General features: G+C 62.1%; 4 protein-coding genes across 4 annotated transcripts; 1 reads left to right on the top strand and 3 right to left on the bottom strand.

Annotated features, from left to right (window-relative positions):
* Positions 1-4104: 4104 nt before the first annotated feature.
* Positions 4105-10197, bottom strand: TMPRSS13 (transmembrane serine protease 13). The gene is made up of 12 exons (XM_041458093.1): positions 10084-10197; positions 8864-9038; positions 8506-8607; positions 7732-7854; positions 7525-7654; positions 7246-7338; positions 7122-7165; positions 6730-6889; positions 6476-6648; positions 5533-6005; positions 5282-5434; positions 4105-5188 (listed from the first exon to the last, which is right to left on the bottom strand). Exons 1-12 carry the CDS (start codon positions 10195-10197, stop codon positions 5174-5176), a joined length of 1755 nt encoding a protein of 584 aa, XP_041314027.1. The 3' UTR covers positions 4105-5173.
* A 6927-nt stretch (positions 10198-17124) lies between these two features.
* On the top strand, positions 17125-20667 carry IL10RA (interleukin 10 receptor subunit alpha). Its single transcript, XM_041458160.1, has 7 exons — positions 17125-17231; positions 17993-18113; positions 18201-18379; positions 18634-18800; positions 19115-19265; positions 19443-19567; positions 19688-20667. Exons 1-7 carry the CDS (start codon positions 17168-17170, stop codon positions 20624-20626), a joined length of 1746 nt encoding a protein of 581 aa, XP_041314094.1. The 5' UTR covers positions 17125-17167; the 3' UTR covers positions 20627-20667.
* Positions 20668-22361: 1694 nt separating this feature from the next.
* LOC121348524 lies at positions 22362-23410 on the bottom strand. Its single transcript, XM_041458162.1, has 2 exons — positions 23085-23410; positions 22362-23019 (listed from the first exon to the last, which is right to left on the bottom strand). Exons 1-2 carry the CDS (start codon positions 23408-23410, stop codon positions 22362-22364), a joined length of 984 nt encoding a protein of 327 aa, XP_041314096.1.
* SMIM35 (small integral membrane protein 35) lies at positions 23320-25774 on the bottom strand. Its single transcript, XM_041458165.1, has 5 exons — positions 25649-25774; positions 24197-24313; positions 23875-23908; positions 23613-23742; positions 23320-23445 (listed from the first exon to the last, which is right to left on the bottom strand). Exons 1-4 carry the CDS (start codon positions 25662-25664, stop codon positions 23637-23639), a joined length of 273 nt encoding a protein of 90 aa, XP_041314099.1. The 5' UTR covers positions 25665-25774; the 3' UTR covers positions 23320-23445; positions 23613-23636.
* Between the last annotated feature and the right edge of the window lie 724 nt (positions 25775-26498).

The following is a 26498-nucleotide window of genomic DNA, read 5'->3' on the forward strand; positions in this document are numbered from 1 at the left end:
ACAGGGCGGGGGGCGCGGGCAGCGGCGGGGGCGCGGCCAGCACGGCCCGGCCCCCGGCGGCTCCCAGATCCCCCCAGAGGAAGGCACGGGGATGCTCAGGGGGATGGAGCGCCTCTGCTCTGGACACCGCTGGGGGTGTCCAGCCTGCGGAAGAGAAGGTCCAGGGAGAGCTCAGAGCCCCTTCCAGCTCCTAAAGGGGCTGCAGGAGAACTGGAGACGGACTTGGGACAAGGGATGGGTTGGAGAGACAAGAGGGAACGGCTTCCACTGCCAGAGAAGAGGGTTAAATGGGATATGGGGATGAAATTCTTCCCTGTGTGGGAGGTGAGGCTCTGGCACAGCCTGCCCAGAGGAGCTGTGGCTGCCCCGTCCCTGGAATTATCCAAGGCCAAGCTGGGTGGGGCTTGGAGCAACCTGGAATAGTGGGAGGTGTGTCAGGGATTTGGAGCTTGATGGCCTTGAGGATCCCTTCCAACCCGAACCATTCAGAGGTTCTGCAGAAGTCAGGGTGCCTGCAGGGTGCAGGTGTGGAGGGAAACGCTCACCTGGCTGTGAAACATCCCTTCCCACAGCACTGCAGGCCTGGACTCTGCCCTGAGCTCTGCTCCGGGCGTGGGGGGAGCCAGGGGCAGACTGGGAGCTCAGAAAACACACACAGATGAATTGCAAACACGGCACAGAGGCCCTGCTGCCTCCTGAGAGCTGGGAAAGGGCTGCCAGGCTGCCAGGCCAGGTGCCCAGCTCACAGGGCTGCAGTCACGTCACTCAGCCCGTCTCAGGTCAGGGTGAGCAGCAGGGCCACTCTTCCAGCCTGGCCTGGCTCAGTTTCAGGCACACCCAGGACCTGGTGCCTGCATTGCCTGCCCTGAATCCAGCAGCATCTGGCAGCTGCAGAAAACCAGACCTGGAGTGGCCCAGGGCAGGTCAGGGAGCAGGGCACGCTTCAGCCAGCCAGGGAAAAACGCTGTGTGGCAGAAGGGCTGGCCAAACAGCCCTGTGCAAAGCTCTGAAAGGCCTGTCACAGAGCATTGTGGCAGGCCCCAGGTGTTCCCATCACACAGCCAGGCGTGTTGGGAGGAGCAAGATGGGCAGGGAGATCCTTGTTCAGGGTGCCAGGAGGGAACAGGGTGCTGGGGGCACTGCCAGGCAGCTGAGAGCCACGGGCACCACCTCGTCCCAGGCCAGACTGGCACATCTCTGTCTGCCTGCTGCTGCCCTGGAGAGCCATTTCTTCTTGGAAAAACATCTCAGCAATGCTGTCAGCACCAAGCTGGCTCATCCCCTGCTAACTCCAACGCAGCTGAGATAGAAATCAGGCAGTGACGGCACAGCCATCTCCCCGCTTCCAGTAAAACATAAAAAGAAAATAGACCAGCACTGGCATTTCAAGGCAATTATTCAAAGGGTCAAGAGATACAGACCAACACTGAGGAGCTGGAAAGCATCAAGTCCCTCTAATGCATAGGGATAACAGGATAAGGCTGTCAGTTACCCTGCAGAGAGGGAGGCAGGGATCAAGCCATTATAATCAAGTTTTGTGCTTCTCTGACCTTATCTGCCTCTGGGCTGTCATTATCCACAGCACACAGTAAAACATGCAGGTGTGACCATGCCTGGGGGCTGCAGCCAGCACGGTGGGGCTCTGCAGAGCCCTGAGCACAGATGCCCCGTGGTGCAGCCTCCAGGACACAGCTGGATGGTGCTGGATGTGCTCCGTGCTCTCCCTCCCTTGGTTCTTTATTTATTCCCAAGGAGCTGCCCAAAGTGAGTAGAATCAGAAAAATCAGCAGTAATTGGTTTTTTTCCTGTACAGACTCAGGTAAAATAGAGATCCCAATGTGAATGTGGGGAGAGAAGAGGAAAAGCTCCGGCAGCCGCTCATGGTGAGCATCTCCTCCTCAGAGCTGGGCTGCTGGAAAGGCTGTACCGAGCTCCAGCTTCTCTTCTGGAGAAACTGGGCCTAAAGTAATGCAGAGGCCAGGCAGGAGATGCTGATTTCTGTTAACAAGGGGGCTGGGCTGGGCTGCTCAGCTGTCTGAGAGAAAGGAGCACAGCCACTAGCTCCAGCAGGGCGTGATTTCATCCCAGCCTGGGTCCCTTACCCTGGAGCAGGCGTCTCCTCGTGTGGGCCTGGGGCAGGGACAGAGCCACCTGCTCTCCAGAACCTTCCCCTCCAATTTTAAGCTCTCTCCCTGTAAAGCCAAGCTGGGAAATTGCCTGTTCAGTGGCAACGCAGCCCCTGGTGCCGTCAGGGACACGGGAGAGCGGAGCAGTGACACGGCTGTGTGCAGCCATAAGGCTGTGTTTACCCCAATAACATAATTTTCCACCAGGCCAGCCGTTCCTGGTGCCCTGGATCCCTGCAGGAGCAGGGACTGAGCACTGGCTGCTCCCGCACTGCCCCGCCGAGCACAGCTCCAGCTGAACTCCACCCGTGCCAAGTGGTGATGTTACTGACCGTGGAAAGGAACCAATCCCCAACTAGAGGAAAAGCATTTTTGCAGGGAAACATCATCGCTGGAACCCTATAAACAAATCTGTTTTGACACAGCAGAACAAAGAGCTATAAAAGGAGAGATCGGGAAAACCGCGGCTAATGGGCGGTAATTCACGTGGTGCCTGCCAGGCTGTATTTTTGTAATTTGTGTCCCTTTGGGATGCTGGCCTACGATTTCCAGAGCTCAGAGGAGCTTGGGAACAGATGTGGGGTGATGCTCAGCACCCCTTGTCTCAAGAGATGCTCTGGAGCAGGACACTGAGCAAGCAAAGGGCTTTGCAAGAGCCACAGGTGATGCCTGTGCTGTGCCAGGAGCTCCTCGGGGCTGGGCCGGCACCCACCACAACCCTGCTCCCCCAGGAGTGGAGGCAAAGCAGTATCCAAGGTGTCTGATCCATCTGCACAGCGTTTGGGAGCAGCACAGCAGCCGTGGCCAGGCTTCACGGGAAAATAATCACTCCTAATCTGCTTAGGAAACTTCATCCCTTGGGAAAGCACAGCTTACCTGCCTGTGGGCCTGGGGACACACTGCTGGATGGCAGGTTTAGAAGAAATAAATTAAATTGATGTTAGGGGCTGAAAGCGTTTCTCTGCTGTGAGAGACTTTCAGAAGAGCAATAACCCCTGAGGAGGAGAAACCCACAGCAGAGGAGAAGGTGCCACACGTGCTGAAATTACCATTACTCCCAGGAACACAGCTCCAGCAAGATCAGCTCTTACTGGGTTCCAGTTTTTGGGTTATTCCTTCTCAAAAGATCAATTTCTCCAGTAATGAACCATCAGGACCTGCTCTGACTTATCCACAGAAACCCCCAGACCCCCTCTGGACAAACCCAGGCTGTGTCTGTGACTGAAAGCCCACTGAATTCCCACTTTAACCAGTCCAAAACAAAACAGGGAAGTCAGGGCCCCGTCTCTAACTCAAGATCAGCTGTTTCTGTTTATGGAAAATTGTGTTTCCCTGCACACCGAGGGCAGGCACTGCAGCACGTGCAGGGAGGAGCAGAGCCCCCAGTCCTGGCTGGAGCCCAGCAGGGCTGCCCAGACCCTTGTCCAGGTGATGAAGTGGGAGCAGTGCCCCGGCCCTGCACGCTCTGTTCTTCATGGGCTCCTGCACCGTGGGAGGTTTCTGGGCTGCTCTGAAAAGGGATTTGAGGTCAGGCTGACTTGGCTCTCCCCAAAAGGCACAGAGTCCCTCCCTTTGTTTCAGTTCAGGCCGGGGGCAGCCACCCAGCACTGTCCAAATCCCCAGAGGTGAAGCAAGGCCAGGAACTCCCCCAGCCCTTCCCAGCAGCGGGCAGGTGCAGCCCCAGCCCAGGGAGAGGCAGGTGCTTTCTGCACCCCCAAAATCCCAACACAAACCACAGCTGCCCACAACCCTCTCCAGGGGAAGTGGTCAGTGCTGGGAAATGTTCCCAGGACCTGAGCAATGAAAACATCCCTTTTCTCCTGCCACCAGCAGTCCCCCTGAGGGTGACAGGCAGGAAGGGCCACTCCACCACAAGCCCCACATGCCCGCTCCCCAGGGATCCTTGGCACGCTGCTGCTTCCCTTCCAACCCATCCCAAAGAGCCACCTCCACGTGGGACACTACCAAAACATTTATTAGAAGAGTGCAGGGTGGCCAGGCTCCACAGGACCCCCCCTGCAGCTGACCACAGGGCTGGGAAGGGGAGCAGGCAGGCTCTGCTCAGCCTGGGGATCTCCTTGTGTGCCCCGGCATCCACCAGGAGGAGAAGGCACTCGTTGCCTCGAGGGAAATGTCCCTGCTGGGTGCGGGCAGGGCGGACGGGCTGGCTGTGCCATCCCTGCAGGCAGGAGGCAGCGCTGGAGCACCGCAGAGCTCCCGGCAGGGAGATCCAGGGCTGCTCCCTCTGGGCACTGCCCCCGAGGGTGATTGCTCTGAGCCACACTCCAGCGTGGCCTTTGGCAGCCGCTGCTTCTGTCACAGCTCCCAGAGCCACCCCCAGGGCTCAGACCGCCCCAGGCTCTGCCAAACCCTGCCCGGAGCGGACTGAGAGCGGCTGCGGTCCTGCGAGGGAGCGCCGGCTCAGAGTTTGTTGGAAAAACAAACAACCCGGCATTTCTCTGGCAGGCAGGGACAGCCCGTAAAAGGCGCTTCCTAAATCCCTCGGCAAACACGAGAGCAGCGGCCGCCCCTCCCGGCGGGAGGAATATCCGCAGCTCGGGGCTCCCCTTGGCAGCAGAGCCGCCGGCGGAGCCCGCAGGTGTGGCAGGGTGGACAAAGCTGCCACATCCTGAGCCCTAAGGTGGCACAGCCTGGCTAAAGGAGAGAGCTCCCTCTCCACGGGCACTGCTGGCAGCCCCTCGCCCAGGAAGCACTCGCACAGCCTGTCCAGACAGGTCTATTTACAGGAGAGCCGCACACACGGGGCAGGGAGGTGTCCCCAGCCAGCACGGCCAGCTGCTGGCATGGGCTGTGTCGCTGTGTCCCCCCGGGCCTGGCTGGGTGCTGTGCCCAGCCACCACCGTGCCACCCCTGGCACCAGGCGAGGGCAGGGGCACTTTGCAGGTGCTGGGTCCAGAGTTCAGCCGCAGGTCCCCGGCTGCACGGACAGTCCAGAGAGGTGGGGATTGGCTGGTGGCACCGTGTCCTGGCAGCAGCCTGGGGCAGTGGCCCGTGCCAGCCGGAGAGGCACAGTGTCTATCCTGCCCTTAGTCGTTCTCGCTCTGCAAGGGACAGAGAGGAGAGTGGGGTGAGGTGCCAGGGGCTGGGCTGGGGGCACAGCCCCTCTCCAGGGCCGCCCTGCCCTGCCACCTCACCTCCATTTTGCTGTATATCCAGCTGAGGAGCTTTGTCACACGTGTGTACACCCCGGGCTTGTTCTTCTGGCCACATCCTGTCCCCCAGCTCGTCACCCCGGCCACATACCAGCGGCCATCGTCCTCGCACACCAGGGGCCCTCCGCTGTCACCCTGGCTCAGAGGGGCAGAGCAGTGAGGAGGGGAGGCAGGAGACGCCCCTCTGTGGGTACCCAAAGCGGGGCAGCTGTGCCCCGGTGCCCCCAGCTCACCTGGCAGGCGTCCTTGCCTCCCTGCAGGTACCCTGCGCACATCATGCGGGGGGTCAGGTAGCCCTCGTACACCTTGTCGCTGTTGCAGATCTTGTAGTCGATCAGCTTCACCTCGGCCTCCCGCAGCTTCGGGGACGTGTTATCTGCAAGGCAGGGAGAGCTGTGGGGCAGGGGGGGCCTCGCCATTCCCCACCGCCCCCGGCCCCTCACCAGCGAGGGAGGAAGCGGCTGCTTCTCACAGGTCTCGTTTCTGCAGAGCCTCGCAGCTGGCAGGGCAATCCCGAGAGTTATCCCTGCGGGAGAGCCCTGCAGGGCCCCAGCGGGGCTGTGCTCGGGGCAGGGGCTGCCTGCGGGGAGCCGCGGTCCTGCCTCACCTTCATTCTCCCGGGTTTTGCCGAAGCCGGTGATGAAGCAGGACCGGCCGGTCTGGAAGCGCTGGCCGTACATGGGCAGGCAGGCGGGGCGGACCTGGGCTGGAGGAGCCGGGATGGGAGCGAGGGGTGAGTCACCGGCACAGAAACAGCACAGGGAGGAGCGTGGGGCGCAGGAAAGGCTGCCCACCTCATCCCATCCCCTCCCTGCCCATCCCACCGGCCCCGAGTGGGGCTGGGGGCACAGCTGAGCCCACGGCTGCGGGTGCCAGACCCTTCCTGGCCATGGGACAAGCAAGGTGGCCACAGCAGAGCTGGATGTGTTTAAGAAAAGCCTGGATGTGGCACTCGGTGCCGTGGTTTAGTTGAGGTGTTAGGGCATGGGTTGGACTCTATGACCTTTAAGGTCTCTTCCAACCTGGTCATTCTGTGATTCTGTGAATTCTGTGGATGCTCCAGCCGGCAGCAGCCCCCCACACCCCATGGTTCACAGGACACACCTCTCAGTCCTGTCCATCTCCCTGCCCCCCAAACACCACGCAGCCAAGCCCAGGTGAGCTGGGTGACCTCACCTGAGAGCGTCAGTGGCCTGGAGAGCTTCATGAGGGCGATGTCGTAGTCGTCGTGGTCGTCGCTGTAGTTGGAGTTGATGATGACCTGGGACACCGGGATGCCCTCCATGGGCTGCTTCAGGTCCGACACCCCTCCGTACACCTTCCAGTCGTCCAGGATCTTCATGCTGTTCCTGGCAGGGCGAGATGGGGCAGGAGGAGTGAGAGGGGGGCCAGGGGCTGGGCTGGGTGCCCGGGCTGGCAGCAGCACTCACATGAAGAAGCAGTGGGCAGCGGTGAGCACCCACTGGGCGTCGATGATGGTGCCGCCGCAGATGTGGATGGGCCCGTACTGCACGCTGACCTGCCAGGGCCATTTGTTCACAGAGGTCTCCTTCCCACCGATGATCCGGCCAGAAATCCTCTGCCCGCAGGCTGGAGGGGACAGCAGGGCTGGGAGAAAGGCTCGGGGGGACACACAGAGCATCCCCACCACCCACAGGAGCCACACTTATTGCAGGAAATGCAGTGTTGGTCCTTTTCTACCACCCAGAACATTTGCTGAAAGTTGTCCCATCTGCCCACCCCTGTGCTGGGAAGGGGGGAAAGCGCTCCCAAGCCTGTGGAAAAGGGACCCACCCTCAGCTGTGTCCTAGCCAGTCCTTACTTGTGCATCGCAGGGAGACGTACTTCCCCGTGAGACACTGGGAGCTGCGGGAGAGAGGAGGGAGAGGCAGCCTCAGCCCTGTCCCTGAGGCACCAGGGCAGGGCAGGGCAGGTGAGCCTGGTACCTGTTGAGGCTCTGCTGGATGGTCTCTCGCTCATCAGTCACCGTGAGGCTCTTGCCAGAGACACGCAGGGGGATGAACTCGGTCTGGGACGCACTGGGAGGGGAGAGGACAGGCAGTGAGGGTCCCCCCATGTGGGCACTGCCCACCTGGTCCCTGCCCTGTGCCCAGTGGGAAAACACAGCACAGGGGGAAACAGCACGCCAGACCCCACACTCAGTCAGGGCAGGGGCTTGGCAGGGCCCAGCACCCGAGCAGAACAAGCCATCCTGCAGGAATTACTTCTGAAACCCCAGCTGCCGGCAGGTTTTCCTGGAGAGGGACTCGTCCCAGTCGCTGCTGCACACCGGCAGCCACTGGCTCTCGGTGCTGGAGTAGACGTGGAGCAAGGACTCCTCGGATGAGAAACGCACTGTGGGATGGAGCAGGAGGGTCAGGGGTGCTCCCGGGGCTCTCCCCATTGCCACCACCCCAGCTGCCGTGCCTCACCACAGCCCAACTCGTCGCTCCTCTGGGAGCAGTCGACGACGCCGTCGCAGCGCACGGCGCTGTCCTTGCAGCTCTCTGCTGGCTCCTTGTACAGGATGCCCGTCTGCGACCTCCAGAACATGACTGGAAGCAGGAGAGCACCACGCTGAGGCCAGGGCTGGCCATGGGTGAAAGGCTGTGCCCCACCTGGGTGGGCATCTGGAGGCGTGCCAGGCACAGGAGCGTTGCCCATCACTGGGTGTGAGCGTGAGGTGTGTTTGAGCGAGAGTGAGGAGCTGCTGGACACAGGGCTGGGGGAGGACTGGCCACCCTGAGCACCCCCTGTGCTGCCCAACTGCTGCAAGCCCCTCTCCCTTCACCCACAGGAAATGCATTCAGCCTGTGAATGCTTCAAGCCCACGGCTGAAGAGTGGCAGCTGTCTGTGCCCGGTGTCTGTGCCTGTTCTGCTGTGGACCATGATTTGTCTTGGGGAGGGCAACTGTGGGTGCTGCTGGGTGCCCTGCTGCCCACCAGGGTGAGCCCAGCAGAAGGAAAGCCCACCGCAGCCCCAGCCCCCCAGTTCTGGCACCAGCCCAGGCAGCAGATCTCCTTTTCTCCTTCCCCAGCTCCTGTCTCTCCACCAGATGTCAGGAACACCCAGGGAATGGCAGGAGCATATCCCTGTCTCTGGGTTGCCCTCTGGCAATTCCCAGTGTGGTATCCCCAGACCCTGCTGACTCCCAGCTCCTCTGAGGCCCCCTCCAGGAGCCCCCCCGGGCTGGGCCCCCACTCACACAGCAGGATGAGGGCCACGAGCAGCACGATGAGCACGGAGACGCAGAAGATGAGCGCGAGCCGCCGCTGGCTCATGCAGGGAGCTCTGAACATGGAGGATCCTGGCAGCAGGGCAGAGGCAGGGTCAGGGGGGAGCTGCCTGCTGGGGGCCGTGCTGCCCACCTCAGGGCTGTGGGAGAGCAGGGCTGTGCACAGCCCAGCCTGCCCTGTGGTCTCTGTGCTCTCCCTTGCCCCCCACACCCCTCACAGCCCAGGAAAACTCCAGCCCGTGGCTGGCTGTGACCTCCCTGCCTCCCTCCTTCCCTCCCCACCCTGGGAGGCACCAGGGCCATGGGTCAGCCCGGGTCCCATCCTCACGTGTGCTGTCACAGGCCGAGCAGGGGCTCGGGGCCGGGCCGGACTCGGGGCTGTAGGGTTTGAAGCTGATGCCCAGGACGTTCTCTCGAGGTGGCGGAGCTCGGGCACCAAAGATGCTGCTGGCCGTGGAGACATGGAGCAGGCTGGGAGGGACACTGCTGGGCGAGGCAGTGGTCTGTGGGCAGAGGGGACTGTCACCAGCAGTGACTGCTGCCCACCAGAGTCCCCCAGCTGCCAGCCTGCCAGCTGTGAAGGTGAAAGCAGCACAGAGACGGAGCTGAGCCCCCCTGGCACCACAAGGAGCCTGTTCCTCACAGAACCACGAGCCTCATGGAGAGTCACCACCCCAGTGCCCCTCTCTGTACCAGAACCTGAGCCACATCCCACCCAGGATGGCCAAAATCCTCATTGTCACTGGGTTTTTCCCCTTCAGGCAGCTGAACCTCCCAAAGGCATCACTGTGAGCCCAGCAATCAGCCGGGTATTTGGCATCGTGACAGTCACGCCGTGGCCCAGTTCCACGGGGCCAGTGCCCCAATTTATGCATCTATCCTTAATTAGCCATTTGAAAAATACAGTGCAATTTCCAGCTGTCATTTAGTAATACTTAATAATCGGTGTTTTCCAAGCCCTGAAACGTCCTGCACCCTGGAATGCTGCTCTGCAGTTGTGTCACTCCTGATCCATGAATTCACAAAAGAATGTGTATCTGTTTCCTTTCCTCAAAATACACTCTTCCAAATGCTCCCTTGGTGACAGAAGCCAGAGCCTCTCATTTTCCTCCAGAGAGGACCTGCGAACAAACCCCAAAATAAATGCTGCTTCCTCTACCTTTTGTAGGATGGATGGGGCTTGGAGCAACCTGGTCTGGTGGGAGGTGTCCCTGCCCACAGAAGGGGGCTGGAACTGGGTGAGCCTTCAGTCCCTTTCCATCCAAACCATTCTGGGGAGTGAGAACTCCTGAGGGGGAGCTGCCACCCTGCAGGGACCACTCACCACCCAGAGACGGGCTCTAACACATCCCTGTGGGAGCCTGTCTCTGGTTTTTGGCCCTGCACTGCTGGAGATCACCTTTCTCCATGAGCAGCAGTCATCCCTTTCCCTGCCAGGCTGGGGAGGAGCACTCGGGCTGGAGCTCTGGAGCGGGCAGGGCAGGGACACGGGCACGGTGGGGACACTGCTGGGAGCCCCCTGGCCCTTCCAGCTGGCTTTTCTCCCACTCGTGTTTCCTGCCGGGATCCAGGAGCCCTAATGAGCAGGTCGAGAGGCTGCTGGCGCTGCGTGAACGCGGCTGTGCCCTCCCCGGCGAGGCGCTGCTGTGACTTCCTGGGCATTATCCGTGAGTCACGGGCGGCGTGGCCACGCGTCCCGCGGAGCTCCGAGCCCGGGGACACACCTGTGCTGCCCACCGGGGACACACCTGTGCCCTGCACACCGGGGACACACCTGTGCTGCCCACCGGGGACACACCTGCCCTGCACACCGGGGGCACCCTGCACACAGGACACACCTGTGCTCTGCACACCGGGGATACCCTGCCCACCGGGGACACAGCTGTGCCCTGCACACCGGGGACACACCTGTGCCCCGCACACCGGGGACACACCTGTGCTCTGCACACTGGGGGAAACACCTGTGCCCTGCACACCAGGGACACCTGTGCTGCCCACCAGAGACACCCTGCACACAGGACACACCTGTGCTCTGCACACCGGGGGAAACACCTCTGCCCTGCACACCGGGGGCACCCTGCACACTGGGGACACACCTGTGCTGCCCACCGGGGACACCCTGCACACCGGGGACACACCTGTGCTGCCCACCGGGGACACCCTGCACACCGGGGACACATCTGTGCCCTGCACATCGGGGACACCCTGCACACCGGGGACACACCTGTGCCCTGCACACCGGGGACACCCTGCACACCGGGGACACACCTGTGCCCTGCACACCGGCACACAGCTGCCCTGCTCGGGCCGTGCGTGCCGAGCCCCTCCCCGCAGAGCCGGCAGTCACAGCAGCCCGGGCTCCGGGCCACCCGCCCTGGCCAGCACAAACCTCCGGCACAAACCTCCTCCCACCCCCGCGGGCCCTTGGCACAGCACCGCTGGTGTCCCCCGGCCATGGGGAGCCACCTCCCCACCCTGTGGAGCTCCCCGGGCTCCTGCACGAGGGGAGGAGCAGGGAGAGGCACTTTCTGTTTCACTGCAGCAGCCCCACTCTCACCCCTTCTGCACCAGCCTGGACCTGCTCCAGGTTTCCCCACACCCGGATTTCTCAGCACTGCTGCAGCCCTGCGTCCTCCCAAGGGTGCCAGGGAGCCCAGGAGAACCCCTCAGTGTTCTCCTCGAGGCTGGCAGGGCTGGAGGGTGCCCTGCAGTGCCCTGCCCTAAGCCTGAGCAGTCACAGCACTGGTGGGATTTCAGTTCTCACGTGCCCACATCGTGGGGCACCCCCAGGTACCCTCAGTGCCCACTGTGGGTGACAGCCAGAGCTGTGGCAGGTCCTGAGCAAAGCAATGTGGGGATGCCAGGAACCCTTCCTGGGAAAAGGATTTCTCCTGCCTGCGTTGAAATGAGGTTTCTGTAAATACCCTTTTCCCCTGGCATTTGTGTGCTGTCCCCACGTCCGATGTGTCACATCTCACCCTGCAGCAGCTGTAACCCTTTGCTTATCAGACCAGCAGAACTGCAGTCCTCCAAAGGAGAAGCCTCTCCATCACACACAGAAAACACAGCCCGGCCTGCCCAGGGAGCCAGCAGTGCTGGATGCCACAGCACTGCCACCTGCACTCTGCAAATATATCAAATTAACACCGAAACGTGCCACAGGTCAGACTGCTCTGAGTGCTCCTCAGCAGGCAGCACATGCCCTTTCTTACACTCAGCTGAACTTTCAGCTGCTTATTTCCTTCAAAGTCTTAAGTCTGAATAATTCTGTGGGCTGCCAGAAAGGGTAACAGAGCCCTTACCACGGGTGAGCAGTGCAGGGCCACTGCAGCAGAGAAAACAGCGGTGGTTTGGCAGAGATGTTTCTGCCGGGGAGAGCGCGTGACCCCGCTGAGCGAGCGATGCCTCCTGCCCACAAAACCTTTACTCATCCCTCGCTGGCTTTTGAGTAAAAGTCAGAGGCAGAGCCGAGCCCAGATCACAGGCGCCGCTGCGGTTTGAGCCCTTTCCCCGCCGGCCTCTGCTGCTCCAGCAGCCTCAGGAGTGCTCCACGGCAGAGCTGTGGGGAGGGGGCACGGCCAGCCCCCGACTGGCACAGTGCTTGCCATCACAGCACAGCCAGCAGCGACACTGGGGACGCTCCTGGCCAGCTTGGCTCACCTTGCAGACAGAGGACACCGCCTGTCTGCATCCTGAGCCCTCTGCTAAACCTGTCAGGAGTGCAAACACCGCCTCACACCCTGTCCTGCTCCAAAGCTCGGAGCAGAGCTGGGCAAGGCACCCAAAGCAGGGGCAGCAGCGCTGAGGTGCCCGTCCCATTCCCACCGGGAGCTGCCACGTGCACCGACCTCCCTCCACACCCTGACGTGGAGGGAAGGCCCCCAAACCAAACGCACGGCAGCCAGGAGAAGCACCAGGGGAAAGGTAATCCAGGCTGGGCTGGAGGCTGCAGGGAAAGCAGCCAGCAGGCAGCCGCAGTTTCGGAGTGGGAGGGAAAGCGGAAGCCAGGGAACACCTGGGTGTTGCAACCTGACCCAGGGCCCAGCCGCGTCCCGGAGGAGCAGAAGGACACAGAGCTCCCAAAAACCCGGAGCATCAAGAGGGGAGAGAGGCAGGCTGGCTTCAGTGAGCTGCAAGGAGCTGCCTCAGATCCTCCTCCCCAGCTGAGCCTGCCCTCAGCACGGCTCCAGCTGCCCACAGCCCTGTGCCCAGTCTGGGAACTCCTTCCCCTGGCTGTGAAGCTCCCATTGTCTGAGAGCAGCTCAGCCAGCACACAACGGAGACATTGTCCTTGCCAGGGACAGGGGTGTCCCCAGCCTGTGAGAGCCCCTCGTCCCTCTGGGTGACAGTGTCCTGCTCCAGTGCCACTGCTGAGTGGGGCCTGCCTGGGAGGGGACAGAGCCCAGCACAGAAGGGCGCGAGAGGACACTGCCAAGACCCTGGCACACACAGCAGTGAAATCCCAAAGCCAGCCAGTGTCACTCTGCAAGGGCAGGTGACCAGCTGCCGACTGAGCCAGCCCAACATGGCCAGGGACAGCTCATCCTGTGCCAGGGTGGGCACCCTTCGGGCACAGACCTGAAGTGTTCCAGGGGCTGAGTAAGCGCCGCTCACCTCGCTCCACAGAGGGGCAAACAGAGGCCTGGAAAGACAAAGAGACACTGCTGCCATTGCAGAGCCAAGGGTGGCTCCTGGCACTCCTGATGGCCCATTTAACCCAAGTGACCATGCCAAGGTGGCCCAGTGGGGTTGTCTGGTATTGGGCAATTGTCTCTGCATGTGGCCATGCCAGTTCCTGCCCCACTATCACCAAGGTTCAGCGATGCCACCCTGCTTTGGGGCCACCCTGAGCTGGGACCACTCTGCATCTCCTCAGAGCCAGCCAACACCCAGCACGAGCCCGCTGTGCCCCCGCTCCTGGCACCCCCAGGCCAAGGGGCAGGAAGAGGACGGTGTCAGAGCTGGTTCTGCCTCCCCTGGAGCCCCACGCACGCCCTCACCGCCGCCTTTGTCCCGGATGTCGCTGGCACGGCCGGCGCTGCTCAGCACGGTAATTACTCGCTGCCTCGCCCGGTGCCCAGCCGGGATGGATGTTTTCCTCATGACAGGATGCTCAGCAAAGCCCCACATCCAGGGCTGAGCCGGTCCCAGTCAGCCCAGCCCAAAAAGGCGCAGGGGAAAACTGCCTGGAGAGCAGGCGAGGGGAGCAGCAGGGCTGTGCCCACCAGTGCAGTGCTGCTGGAAAGTGCCGGGGGGCTCAGGAACGTGCCAAGAGGCACCAGATCCCTCTGGCAGCACCAACTGCTCCCCTCAGGTCACAGCTCCAGTGCGGCAAAGTACCCGAGAGCCCTGTGTGCCAGCACCAGGGATGCTGCTGCCTGCCCTCCCTCCAGCTGCCAAGGGGTGCCAAAGGGAGGCAGCGGCTCCTCAGGCAGCTCCGCCGGCTCCTTCTCCCTCCGGCTGCTGCGAAGGAACACCCGGGAGAGCAGCAGGGACAGAGCGGTCCCTCCTCCTCCTCCATGGGGAGCGCTCCGTGGAGCCCGCAGCGCCCCGCGCCCCGAGCCGGGAGCCGCCCGCACTTACCGGGGAGGTTTTGCCGTCCATGGGCCGGGATCGGGGCTGGGCTGGGCTCAGAGCTGCGGCACGGCCATGCCAGCAGCGCGGTGCCGAGCAGGGCCAGCTCGGCGGGGCCGGGGCCAGGCGGTGTTTGGCGAGCGGGCTCGTACGTCAGTGCCAGCAGCAAACCTGTCGGACCTGCCGCCCGGCTCCGCCGCCGGTTTCCCAACCGCTCCGGGCAGCCGGCAAAACACCTGCGCCCTGCCGGCCGGCCCGGGGATGCGGGGCACGGCCAGGGGGCCCTGAGAGCCGGGGAGACCCGGCCCCAGGGAGCAGCAGCTCCTTGCTGCCCTCCTGGCTCACCCGAGCCCCCTTTTCTGCCCTCTGTGCCCCCCACTCACTCTCCTGCCCGGGGGATGCACAGCCATGCCCAGCCAGGAGAGCCTCGCTGCTGTGGCCCAGAAGTCAAGAATTCCCCGTTCCGAAGGAAATGAAATGCCATTTCCCTCTGGTTTCTCCAGAGGCCTTTTAATTCCTTTGCTGATGGATGCAATGCTTCTTCCAGGAGCCAGCAGAGCCTCCTGCCTCCCCTGCAGGCACAGCCTGGGGGATGCTCTGCTTAACCAAGAGCTCAGGTAGAAACAGGTGAAAATTCCTGGTTAAAGGAGAAAGGCCTAACTTCATCCTGTGCTTTCTGAGAGCCAGACCCATGACCCTCAGTGCCACAGGTTTCTCCTGGCATTGTTCTTAGTGTAAGTCCCTCGTTCATCCAGCTCCCCACCCACACCTGCTCATCAGAAGGGCAGAGATGAGTAGGGTCATCCAGGCTTGGAGGAGCCCTGCTGCAAAGCCCCCTCCTTTTGGGGCTGGAAAGTTTGGGCTGGATCCCTCAGACCCCTCTTGCTCCCAGGATCCCAGCTCACAGAGGGGTTCTGAGCCAGCCCTCACTCCACAGCGCACTCCTCTGTAGTTTTCACAGGCAGGAGTGGTTTCTGGGCTTTTTTGTTTGCTTTTTGTGCCTCTGCAGGCTGTCCAAGCACTGAGCTGCACCCCCAGGCAGCTTGAGCCACCGTGCCCTCCTGAGCTGCTGAGTCCACTCCAGAAAGGGATTCTCAGCAAACAGCTCCAGGAGTCATTCATTGCTTGCTACAAAGCCACGTACAGAGAGCAAGTTCCAGGGAACAGAGAGCAGTGTGCCTTGACCCCAGCAGCCTGATGGTAAATGTCAGCATGCGCACAGCTCCCGGGTGAAATCCTCACCTTTCCTGCTGCTCTGAGCCCTCCCTGCACCCTCCTGCCCTCCCAGCCATTAAAGAGGAGCTAAAACACACAGCAGAGCTGGCTCCACCAGCCCAGGAGAGCTGCTCCAAACATCCAGGCTCGAGGGAATTGGGATGAGGATCCCTCTGCCCTGCTCTGTCCTGCGGCAGGGCTGTGCAGAACCAGCCCTCCAGGGCCATCCCTGCCCTGCACCACCTGCCTGACCCTGCTGTCACCCTGGGAAAGCTTCCTGAGGGACAGCAGGGAGGCAAATGCACAGCCCCAGGTGCTCCTGGGCTGGGTTTCTCCGTGGTGTGTCCATTCCAGGGTCAGCCACATCCCCCCAGCTCTCACTGTTCCCTCAGCAGCCTCTCCTGTGGCACCTGGCCGTGCCCTCCCTGCAGAGCTCAGGCTCCAGCCCGAGTCCCCCTGGCCATCCAAGCATTCTGCAGAACTCTCGTTCCTCCTCAGCCTCTTTCGCTTTCCTCTAAATTGCCAACCACTTCTCCCTGTTCTCTGAACCGCCTCGCCCACAGGGCCAGCCCCGCCGTGCCTTTTCCACAGAACTCCCACTTTCCTGCCTTTTGGTCCCGTTGCTTTTCGTTGCCACGGCTTACACAGAACACAGTCTGTGGCTTTGTGTGGGACTGCCTGTGCTTCATCTCGGGACTCCTCAGCTCAGTGGCTGCCAGCTGTGCCTTGGGGGCCAAGGGCAGAGTGGCAGGACATCAGCTGCTCTGCCCTGGATGGGGATAAACCCAGGGCAGGGAGGGATCTGCTGCTGGTGCTCCTGCCAGGCTGTGAGTCTGTGGCAGCTCTTGGCCTTCGTCAGGAGGATAAGTCAGGGAAAACAGGAGAAATCTCCCACTTCAGGCCTTTAGGATGGTTCTTCAAAGGGCAGCCTGCATGTCTGTGCCCACCGTGATGCTCTGACTCTGTCCACAGCACTTTTGGTTTCTCTTGCTCTTTTTGTCTGTGTTCTTTCCACTAATTCTCCAGTGGGAAATTCCTCTTTTTGAGGAAAATCACTCTCCATCACATGAGGGCCCCAGGAAAGCCCTCAAGCAAGCTCTGAGGCAAAGCAGAGCACTCACACAGTCTGTGGGGTGGTGATTCAGGTCCCAGCACCAGCAGACAGGCAGGACAGCACCGTGGGCAGACCCCACAGCCACGGGAACACAGACATACCTGGGGGGCCACCAGAGCCCTGGGGACAGTGGCAGCCCCTGTGTCACACTGCATTTCCAACGTCACCCCTGTGTGAGGGTGTTTGCAGGACACAGGATAGCACAGAGGTTCTCAGAAAGGGAGAAGGGGGAATTGCAGACTGATCCCAAAGGAAAGCCAAAACAGAACCCCCTTGTGGGGCTCCAGGGCTGTTAGAACTTGGCTGGATTCAGCTGATCCAGGACAGGACACGGTGCTGTGCTCGGGAAAGCCCCTGTGCCAGGTCACCCTTGGAGCTAACACTCACCTGTGTCGTGCTTTCAACATCTCATTTCACAACAAAGCAGCAGAGACATCCCTTACTCGTACTTGCCTTTCTCAGCACGGCCCAGCTTTGCTCAGAAAAGCCCCAGAACTGTTCCTCTCAAGCTCTGTCGGAAAGCCCAGCCCAGGCTGAGGCTTTGGCTGGGGGTGAGTGGGTGGACAGCGAAGAGAAGTGGAAGTGGCTGCTCGGTGACTTTCCTGGCGCTGTTTGAACGCCTCCAAGACGTCACTGAGCCAGCCCCTGGGGGAAAAACGAGCGCTCAGCTCCCGCCGGGGCACAGCCCGGCCCCGCTCGCCCTGCTGCCACGGAGGATGCTGAGCGGCCATGGTCCCCTCTGCCACCGCCCTGGCGCTGTGCCTGGCGCTGCTCCTTGCCTGCCCCACGCTCGGTGAGTCTCTCCTGCCGGTTTTCATCTCCCTGTGGCCGGGGCTGAGCCTCACAGCTCGGGGTGGGTTCCTTGGGATGGGGGATAAGATTGGAGCCGCAGCCTGGACACCTCTGCCGGGTGCTCAGCCCTCAGATCAGCGCTTAGGAGCAGGGCATGGCCAGGGCTCCCTGCTCACCGCTTGCCTTTCACTGCTGTTGGGAGCCCAAAGGCTCAGCGAGGGGCACCAGCCCGGCTTGTCCCCGCTGTGTCACCGTGAGGGGCCACGGGCACTGGGGACACAGCGCTGGGCTGGGAGGTTGCCAGCAGGCAGCAGCTGCCAGCGACACCTGCAAGGGAAAGGTGGCAGATATCATCAGAGGGGCTTTTCTGCCAGGTGACAACACGGAGGTCACGCAGGAGGTGTGAAAAAGTCTGGTTTCACCCAGGCAGCAGATGAGCAAAACAGGAAAGCCGAGTCCGAACAGAGCTGGTGTCGAACAGCAGGGGATGGGGGATGCAAATACAGCTCCTTTCCTGGGGCTGAACACACCAAGAAACCCCAGCTGGGCTGTCCCAAAAAAGAAAGAGGAAGGAGACGATGGGGCTGAGCAAATCCTGGAAACTGGGAAGAGAAATCTGGGCAAAGGCTTGCACGTTTCGGGTGGTCAGCGCTGTCACGTCACCCGTCACGGGTGATGCTGCAGGAGGCCCCCCAAGGCTCCTGGGGGCTGAGGTGGGACGGGGCTGTGCAGCCCCCCCCGAGCTCAGCGTGTGCCCCACAGGTGAGGGGCTGGCCATGCCCCGCTCCGTGCGCTTCGCTGTGGAGATGGGGCGGAACCTGCTGAGGTGGGAGCCGGGCCACGGCTGCCCCAGCAACGCCAGCTACAACGTGGAGTACATAGTGTGAGTAACAGCGAGGGGAACCCGCGTGCCGCCCTGCCCCGCGCCGGATTCCAGCCCTCTGCTCACCGCCGGTGCTTCTCCCCTCAGCTACGGCTCAAGAATCCCCTGGACAGCCATCCCAGAGTGCAGCAACACCTCGGAGCACTCCTGTGACCTCACCCGCTACACCCCGGACCCGAAGCAGCGCTACCACGCGCGGGTCAGGGCCGTGGCTGGGAGCAACGCGTCCTCCTGGCAAAGGACCGGCGGCTTCTTCCCACAGCAAGGTGGCTTGGGCTCTTCTCCAGCCTGTGCTGGAGCTGGCAGGGTCAGGGTGCCACGCTGCTTGGAAAGAGCTGTGGGAGGAATGAGAGCTGGGATATTTCCCTCCACGCCTTCCTGGAGGGCAGGTGGGGTGTGCAGGGTGATGGGGCAGCCCGGGGGTGGGTGGGACGGTCACAGCTCAGGCTGGTGCCAGAGGGGCTGGGAGCTGTGAGCAGGAAACAGCCCTGACCTGCTGTTGTGACTGTTCTGCTTCCAGCTGGCCTTCGCCTGGCGGGCCAGAGCCTCTCTGTGATGGGCAACTCCATCCAGGTGCGGCTGCGGCCGCTGCTCCGCTCCGGGAACGCCACCCTGGAGCACAGCGACTTCCAGAAGGAGATGACCCGCTACCACGTGTACCTCAGGAGGACACGGGACAACCACACGGTGAGACGAGTTGCTGTTCCCGTGCTGTCCCCATCTGTCCCACACGGTGCTGCTCAAGGGGAGCACCAGGTTGTTAAAGCAGGGTCGTCTGTAGGAGTGAATGCTGAGCTTTCTCACAGCCACAGCAGCACAGAGAGGCTTCTCCGCGTGTTTTATGGCAGAGTTTTCCAGCCCTTGTGGGGATTTTGGATCTAGCTGCTGTCATCATTATCGCACCACAACCTGGGGGCTTTCCCAGGGGACAGAGGAGGAGGAGGAGGGAGGGAAACAGGAGCTGGGGGCTCCCAGGTTCCAGCCTGTGCTGTTTGTTGCAGATCACCGTGGTGAAGAACAGCACCGAGTTCACCATCGGCGAGCTGTTCTGGCTCACAGAGTACTGCCTGAGCGTGGAGCCCAGCCTGGCCAGCCTGCCCGTCCCCGCCACGCGCTCCGGCGAGCAGTGCGTCACCACCGGCCACAGGGACAGTAAGTGGGGCCCAGGGAAAGGGGGAACCACAGGATGCTGACCCCCCCCAGCCTCCTGGGAGTGTGGGGGTCCACGCCAGAGCAGGCTGTGTGCACCGAGGAATCCCCTCACCTGGTCACCTGTGTGCACTGAGGAATCCCCTCTCCCCCCTCAGCCGGTCACGTCCTCTCTTGCAGGGAGTGCAGAGCTTCTCCCGGACATCCTCAGCTCCTCCTTCATCATCCTGTCCTTGCTGGGCCTCCTGGGGGCTCTGCTGGTGTGTACCTACACCAGGAAACCCGTGAGGACACCGTCTGCCCTGGTAAGGCAGGGACAGTGCCTTTGGGGCCAGAGCGAGGGCGCGGGCTCGGGGAGTGCTGGGAGAGGCAGGCACCAGCCAGGGATGAAGCACAGCTCACTCTCCTCTTCTTCTCTCTCTCAGAAGTCCCTCATGAAGCAGACCTCCCTCTGGGGGGAGAATGAGCCCCCATCCTCGGGCAGCCTGGATGCCGACCCCATCCAGCAGCTCTTCCTGTGCCAGAAGGAGCCCCAGCCAGGCAGAGGCCCTGACAGCAGCACCCACACAGCCCAGCTGCCCCTGGAGCAGGGCTGGAAGCTCCCAGCATGGCCCAAGGACCAGCTGGGCCTGCGGGGACCCACGGGGAGCAGAGACAGCAGCGGCACCAGCACCGACAGCGGCATCTGCCTGCACATCCCTTCCTCCTCCTCCTCCTCCTCCTCCTCCTCCCTGAGCTGCTCCACAGGCCCCCAGCCCCAGGGCTACAGGCAGCAGCTACCCACGGCTGAGGACAGCGGGGTGGGCTTGGAGAGCCCCTGCCCTGCTGCTGGCTGCTCCTCTGGCAGCGGGAACGCCAGCCCAGGGCTGTCCCCTGCCAGCAGCCAGGCAGAGGTGGAGTTCAGGGGGTACCTGCAGCAGTCCAAGGGCACCGTGGAGCCAGAGCGGGCCCTGGGTGAGGCAGAGCCCCTCTCGGGCTGTGCAGGGTCCGTGCAGGGCCTGGGCAGCACCGACACCGTGCTGGACGTGGAGTGCTCCGAGCTGGCCGTGTCCAAAGGGTATTTGAAGCAGTGCTCCCCCGAGCATCCCCTCACACAGGACCTGGCTCCATGGGGAGCCCCTGCCTGTGACTTCCCCAGCCAGGTGGGACCCCAAGCCCCCACCCTGCTGAGCTGGGCAGCCCCAGCTGCTCCACTGACCTGCAAAAGCAGCCCTGATCTGAAAACTCCCTTCGACCTGAACGTCTTCAACAACAACAACAACGCTGCCCTGCTGGGGACGCTGCTGCCCGTCCCCAGCTGGATCACACTGCCCACCCAGCCCCTGGGCCAGCTCAGCGGGGACAGCAAGGACAGCCGCCTGTGACCCGTCCCTGGGGGCCACCAGCCCTGTGCTCTGACCCAACTACCTCGTCTGGATAAGCTACTCCTGACCCTGAATGTCCATGGTGCCAGGCCCAGGAGCACCAGCTCAGTCACTGTGGGGCTGCTGTGCCCCAGTGCCGCTGTGGGCACCCCTCCAGCCACCCCAGCTAACGGGACACAGCGATGGGCTGTGCTGGAGGGGCTCATCCCGACCTCCTCGTGCCTCCCAGGATACCCTCCAGAGCACCTCTGCCCTGCCTGCCCTCCTCAGCAGCCCAGCACGGGGTGCAGGGCCACCGTGGGGGCCTGGGCTGGTCCTGTGCTTCACTTCCCCCTTGCCTGGGCCAGCTGGGCTGCTCCTGCTGACGTCCCCGTGCTGGTGTTAATCCCAGCCTTTCACAACGCAGAGACTGAGGGAGAGGTCAGGCTGACATCAGAACCCTGCTGCTGGCAGCACGGGGCTCCTGCCCTGCCTGACCCCACGTGGATGCACCAAGAGACTTTCCTGACCCTCCAGAGACCCTTCAGCACCCATTCCCTCTGGAAGAGCCCCAGGGCAGGATTTGGGATGCACCTACAGCCCAGCACGAGCCAGGGCAGTCCTACCCACACTATGGTCTGTGTTCTGTTGGACACAGACATTATTTATTGCATTTCATTCCTAAATACAGAAAGGATGTGGTGTTATTTATTCGATCCATTTGTCTGTTCATCCTCTCCCAAGGCCAAGCTGAGCTTTCTGTTTCCACATTTGGACGTTCCCCATCAGCAAGGGGCAATGTGCCTTTGCCTCATGTGGGGAGGAGCATTTCCACATCACAACTGGGAAAAAGGAGAAGCAAGCCACTCTCCAGGAGCTCCTGGTGCCTGTCCCTGGGGAATTTGTGGGGGCAATCACCAGAGAAGCAGCAGGGAAGAGGAGCTGGGCTGCTCCCAGCGATCCCACAGAGATGCCCATCCCATGGGACACCCCCAGGGAAGGACAGGAGGACAAATCCAACCCAGGTGGGGAGGAAAGACAACAGTCAGGGCTCTGCTCAGCAACGTGGTGCTCAGCCATAGGTTGGGCTCGATGACCTCACAGGTCTTTTCCAAACAAATTGATTCTGTGATGCTGTGAACAGCTGTCATCAGAATGGAAACAGGATGAGCCCCAGCCCTGAGCCACCCTCCAGGTCGCAGGGAAGTTTTTCCAAAAGTCACTCCATTTCTAGGAACCTTCACGGTGGGAAGTGAAACTGCTGGTGGAAACTCTCCTCGGGGAATGTGGTTTTCTGGTGAAGGGTTTTGGGGTTTTTTTCAGCTTTTCCAGCACAGGGAGGAAGAGGGGGCTGATTCTTGCTGTGTTTCCTCCTCTTACATCTCACACGTGAGATCCATCCCTGCATCCCACAGGGATGTGGAGGGCACTGGGAGCTTCCTCCTGCCCCTCCACTGGCCCCATCTCTTCTGCCTCTGCATATTTTGGGGGTTAGAGCTTTTTGCTTTCTTCTTTTTTTTTTTTTTCAACTTCCTCTGGAAAACAGAGTCATCAAAAGCATGACTTTTTTGTTGTTGTTGTTTTTCTTTCAAACGCTGCTGACGTCGGGCCCCACGGCCGGATCCTGCGTCATGCAGGGCTCTGCCAGGTCCTGCTCGCCACCGAGGGCTCCCAGCCCCCAGGAGGTGGCATTTCCCCCTCTCCTGGGCAGGCAGAAATCTCCTTTCAGCCGGGAGAAAGCCGCAGACCACAGGGTTTAGCTTCGATGGCCGAGAGCACAGTCCCTCTGACTCCCTGAAAATCCCACTCTGTCCTTGCTGGTTTCCTTACATACATCCACGTGGCTCTCGTGAGTTTTTCTTTTTCTTCTGAGAGAAACTTGCAAAGAAATGAATCCCAAGGCTCCCTGTGCCTCCCCAGGCCCCGATGGCCAAGCAGGGCCCCTCTCTGTGGCCACAGAATCTCCCCACGGCTGTTCTTGCGCTCCAGGCACTTCCACAGCTGCTTGTTCTGCTGAGACCGAAGGCAACTGGCCCAAAAAATCCAGGAGGAACTTCCACAGGGGCTTCCTGAGGCGTTTCCTTGCACTGGGAGCGTGGTGAACCAGCTTCCATGTTGGTGCAGGTATTGGATGGAGGAGGAGGACTGAGACAGATTTCCCGTTTCCCGGCGGTGTTTTCCAAAGTTGCAGAAATCCAGTCACCCAGTTCTGGGGCTCCTCCTCGGCTGCTTCCCTAAGGAAAAACCTTCTGCCAGGTCTCTGGGTGTGCAGGAGGCTGCGAGGTCTCTGAGCTGTTTTCTCCAGGATGTTGAGGAATCCTGGGATAAGGCTGCATCCTCCTCCTCCATGCCAAGCACCAGTGCTGTTGCAGCACCTCCTGCGCACCTGTGCCTGCAGAGGGCCAGCGAGAGAACTGCAGATGGAGGAGATGCCAGGGAATTCACGGAGTTTCCCTCTCTGGAGACGTTCCAAACCCACCTGGGCGTTCCTGTGTCACCTGCTCCAGGTGACCTTGGGCGCGGGGGGGCTGGACCAGGTGGTCTCCAGAGGTCCCTTCCAGCCCCAAGGATTCTGTGATTCTGGGAAGCATTTTTAGCAACAGAAACTGCACCGTTTCCATTTCGGTTGAAATCCAACAATTTCAGGGGCTGTTTCTTACAGAACTGAAAAGGAGGAATTCCCCCAGGCAGTTTTGGTTGTTTTTTCTGTTGGTGCTGGGCTGTGAGTAAGAGGCAGCGAGAGGAAGCTCTGCAAGAGCACCCAGGCTCCAGCCCCATCCCTCTGTGCCTGGCCACACGTCCCATGCCAGGGACAGCAGGACAGGAAACACAACCAAAGCCTGTGCGGGGAGAAACCAAACCCAGAGCTCAGGGAAAGGCCCAGAACCACAGGCAGGGCTTGTGCTGGAAAATCCTGGGCGCTGTCCTGAGGAAAGCTGTGATGGCCAGGGCCTCGAGGCAGCACAGCACTGGGGGGCAGGGGGGCACAAGGGGGTGTCCTTCCTACCTGCTCAGCAGCCCAGCTGTCACCTCACGGCCTCTGGTTGTGGAAGGGCTCGTAGCCACTGCCCGAGGTGCCCAGAGAGCCACTGATGCTGAACGGTGGCACCAGCTCCAGTGCCACTGACCCCAGCCCGCTGCAGGGACAGCAGAGGGGTCACCACGCTGCCCATCCCCCAGCCCCTGCCAGCAGCAGGACTGGGTGGGGAGGGGGTGTGACACCTTGGCACAAAGAGAGCTGTGCGTGGTCCCCCCAGGGTGTCACTCACCGCGAGTGGTACAGGCTGAAGACAAAGTCAGGCCCTGGGGAGGCACGAGGAAGAGGAGGGAGAGGTGTCAGAGCCACGTGTTGCCGTGAGCCCGCCTGTGCTTTGCCGCGAGTGGCAGGCTGGGGACAGGCAGGACAGGCAGCAGGACAGCAGCAGGACATCGCTGTGCATCCCCCTCCTCACCTCAGAGAGCCCCCTGCACCTGGGGTTCCATCTCCCGTGTTCCCAACACCCCAGGCTCCGTGCTCTGAGCGCCCCTGTCCCCTGCCCTGTCCCCCTGTCCCCTGCCCTGTCCCCCTGTCCCCTGCCCTGCCGTACTCACGGCGCTGGCCGTGGCCCCGCCGGTACCAGCGGATGAAGGTGTAGCCAAAACTGGCCAGGATCAGCAGGGCCAGCCCGATGCCCAAGACAACCCCGATCACCTTGACGGGCTCTTGTCCTGGAAAGCAGAGGGAGGAGGGGCTCTGCAGACAGACCTCTGGGGGGCTGGGGGTCCCGATGGTCCCCTGCAGGGCTCAGGACAGCCGGGAGCGGGGCTACAACTCTCCAGCATGAGCTGTCCCCACGGCAGGGAGGGACTGCAGGGCTGCCAGGACCGTGGCACGGAGATTTCTACTGTCCCCAAAGCCCCGTGACGGAGAGCACAGCTGTCCCCAGGTGAGCTGGCAGGTGGCACGGTCACTGGGAAGGGACGTGGCCACCCTGGCCGTGCTGTAGCCCGCTGCTGGTGCCGCTCACGCCCTCGTGGGGCGATGCTCCTTTCCTGGCGGCGCTGGAGCCATTCCTGGGCTGGCAGTTCCCTCTAGAGGATGCTTTTGTCAGGACCAGCAGCCAGGCTGGGACGGGACACGGCCGGGGCCGTGCGGGACCTGAGCGGGCTCTGCACCGCCCATCCCCGCCCTCCCTGAGCGGGGTCTGGCAGGACCCAGCACCGATCAATGCTCCCGGAGCTGTCAGGACGCCAAAGTGCCCGGCACAGCCGCTGAACATCGATTGCTGCGCGGACAGCTCTGCCGGGGCTGTGCCAGGAGGGCACGGGGGGGTCTGGGCACTGCCCAGAGGAGGGCACAGGGACGGGGCTCAGTGCGGCACCGGGAGCGAGGAGACAGCGGAAAGGGATGACCTAAGAGCAGCTAAATTTAGGCAGATGCCAGCGGAGTGAGAACATTTCCCCTGTGGTCACGGTGTTTACACAGCGAGCACGGTCCTGCAGCCCGCAGCGCCCTCTCCACCCGGCGGGACGGACAAACAGCCGCGGGCAGAGCTCCCAGCCCGGCCGCAGCTCGCAGGGCTCGCGGGGAGGAGCAGGACCTGCCCTGCCCTTGCTTTCCCTCCCAGCCGGCCCTCCTGGCAGGGCTCAGGGTACGTGGGTGGCCGATTTTCTGCTGGGGCAGGGGCGAGCGGCAGCCCCGGGACCCCCGGTGAGGGCGAGGTCCGGGAGCCGCAGCAGCCGTGACTCACGGCAGGAGCTGCGTGGTGCAACAGCCTCCCTGAATCAGCCGGCTGCCGAAACTGCACCGTCCCCACGCCCACCGCCCGTGGGAGGGTGACGGCGGCGTGCCCAGGCCCTGCCCCGTGCCCTGCGTGGGAGGGTCCCTGCCCTGACACCCTCGGGAGCATCCCCGGGGATGGCTCTGAGCAGCACGGCTCGGGCACAGCCACCCAGCAGTGAGCCCCAGCCCACGGGGCAGCAGGGAGGAGGGTCACCAAAGCACTGCCCGTGCCATGAGCACCCCACCTCTGCCCCCTGAGGGGGCAAAGACCACCCACTCACCTGCCCAGGGGTCCATGTCCTGCTGCTGTGCCACGGGAGCTGCTCTCGGTTATCCCGGCCTGGAGCTGCTGCTGAGCCCTCTGTGCTGGAGCCTGGCACGTCCTGGCTGTGCCCTGTCTCCTGGTGACACGGCTGCCTCCCTGCAGCGAGGCTGGGCACCAGTCCTGGCCCACTGGTCCAACTGGTTCTCAGGGAGAAAGCAGAGGAGCTGCAGCAGACACGACCGAGGGCACATCGCCCTGCCTGCGTGGGCAGCTCTGCCCTCCCGCTGCTGGAAGAGGCTGAACTGGGAGTACTGGGAGCCCCAGGGGCAGGGACACCCTGGACACAGGTATGCCCAGCGCTGGCAAGGTGCCCGAGTGGCCGTGTCCTCTGATTGTCACCTCCAGGCAAGGCCAGCAGCCAGGAAGGGGGCAGAGACCCTCGCAGAACCCAGGCTGGGGGCCTCAGGCAGCACCCCAGGGGACAGGGAAGGACAGGGGTGACCCTCAGCAGCTGCCCCCAGTCAGACACCCCAAAATGAGGCACTTACAGCTCTACTTGATCATCTCCGAGTCCCAAACCAGAGCGTCTCTTGGGAATCAGCTCCTGTTTGTAACAAGAAAGAAAACCACCTGCTGTGGCTGCAGGGAAAAGTGTCCAACAGCTGTAACCCTGAACAGCTGGAAACTGAGAAAATCTCCTCCCTGCTCGGTGCTGCTGTGCCAGGCACAGCCTCTGAACCTGCCGTGCCCCACATCAGCGGCCCTGGGCAGGAGCCAAGCCCTGAGCAGCCCTGCCCAGGTGAGCACTCCACGATGCCTGGGGGTGCAGAGCACAGAGGGGACAGCAGGAGCTGCAGCCCCCAGGG

This window comes from Pyrgilauda ruficollis, unplaced genomic scaffold, assembly GCF_017590135.1.
Source record: "Pyrgilauda ruficollis isolate IOZ18807 unplaced genomic scaffold, ASM1759013v1 scaffold126, whole genome shotgun sequence".
In the NCBI taxonomy this organism is placed as follows: domain Eukaryota; kingdom Metazoa; phylum Chordata; class Aves; order Passeriformes; family Passeridae; genus Pyrgilauda; species Pyrgilauda ruficollis.

Excerpts from the sequence above, each read along its gene's own strand:
- TMPRSS13 (XM_041458093.1), bottom strand. The coding sequence starts at position 10,197 with ATGCCCAGGAAGTCACAGCAGCGCCTCGCCGGGGAGGGCACAGCCGCG. Across the intron at positions 7,166-7,245 it reads ATCCAGCAGAGCCTCAACAG|CTCCCAGTGTCTCACGGGGA; the intron begins GTACCAGGCTCA and ends TCTCTCCCGCAG. Across the intron at positions 6,649-6,729 it reads GCTGCCCACTGCTTCTTCAT|GAACAGCATGAAGATCCTGG; the intron begins GTGAGTGCTGCT and ends TCGCCCTGCCAG.
- IL10RA (XM_041458160.1), top strand. The coding sequence starts at position 17,168 with ATGGTCCCCTCTGCCACCGCCCTGGCGCTGTGCCTGGCGCTGCTCCTT. Across the intron at positions 17,232-17,992 it reads CCTTGCCTGCCCCACGCTCG|GTGAGGGGCTGGCCATGCCC; the intron begins GTGAGTCTCTCC and ends TGTGCCCCACAG. Across the intron at positions 19,568-19,687 it reads TGAGGACACCGTCTGCCCTG|AAGTCCCTCATGAAGCAGAC; the intron begins GTAAGGCAGGGA and ends TCTCTCTCTCAG.
- LOC121348524 (XM_041458162.1), bottom strand. The coding sequence starts at position 23,410 with ATGGGACGTGTGGCCAGGCACAGAGGGATGGGGCTGGAGCCTGGGTGC. Across the intron at positions 23,020-23,084 it reads GGTGACACAGGAACGCCCAG|TTCTCTCGCTGGCCCTCTGC; the intron begins GTGGGTTTGGAA and ends CTCCATCTGCAG.
- SMIM35 (XM_041458165.1), bottom strand. Across the intron at positions 23,909-24,196 it reads GCGGGGCCACGGCCAGCGCC|GGCCTGACTTTGTCTTCAGC; the intron begins GTGAGTACGGCA and ends GTGCCTCCCCAG. Across the intron at positions 23,743-23,874 it reads TTCAGCCTGTACCACTCGCG|CGGGCTGGGGTCAGTGGCAC; the intron begins GTGAGTGACACC and ends CTGTCCCTGCAG.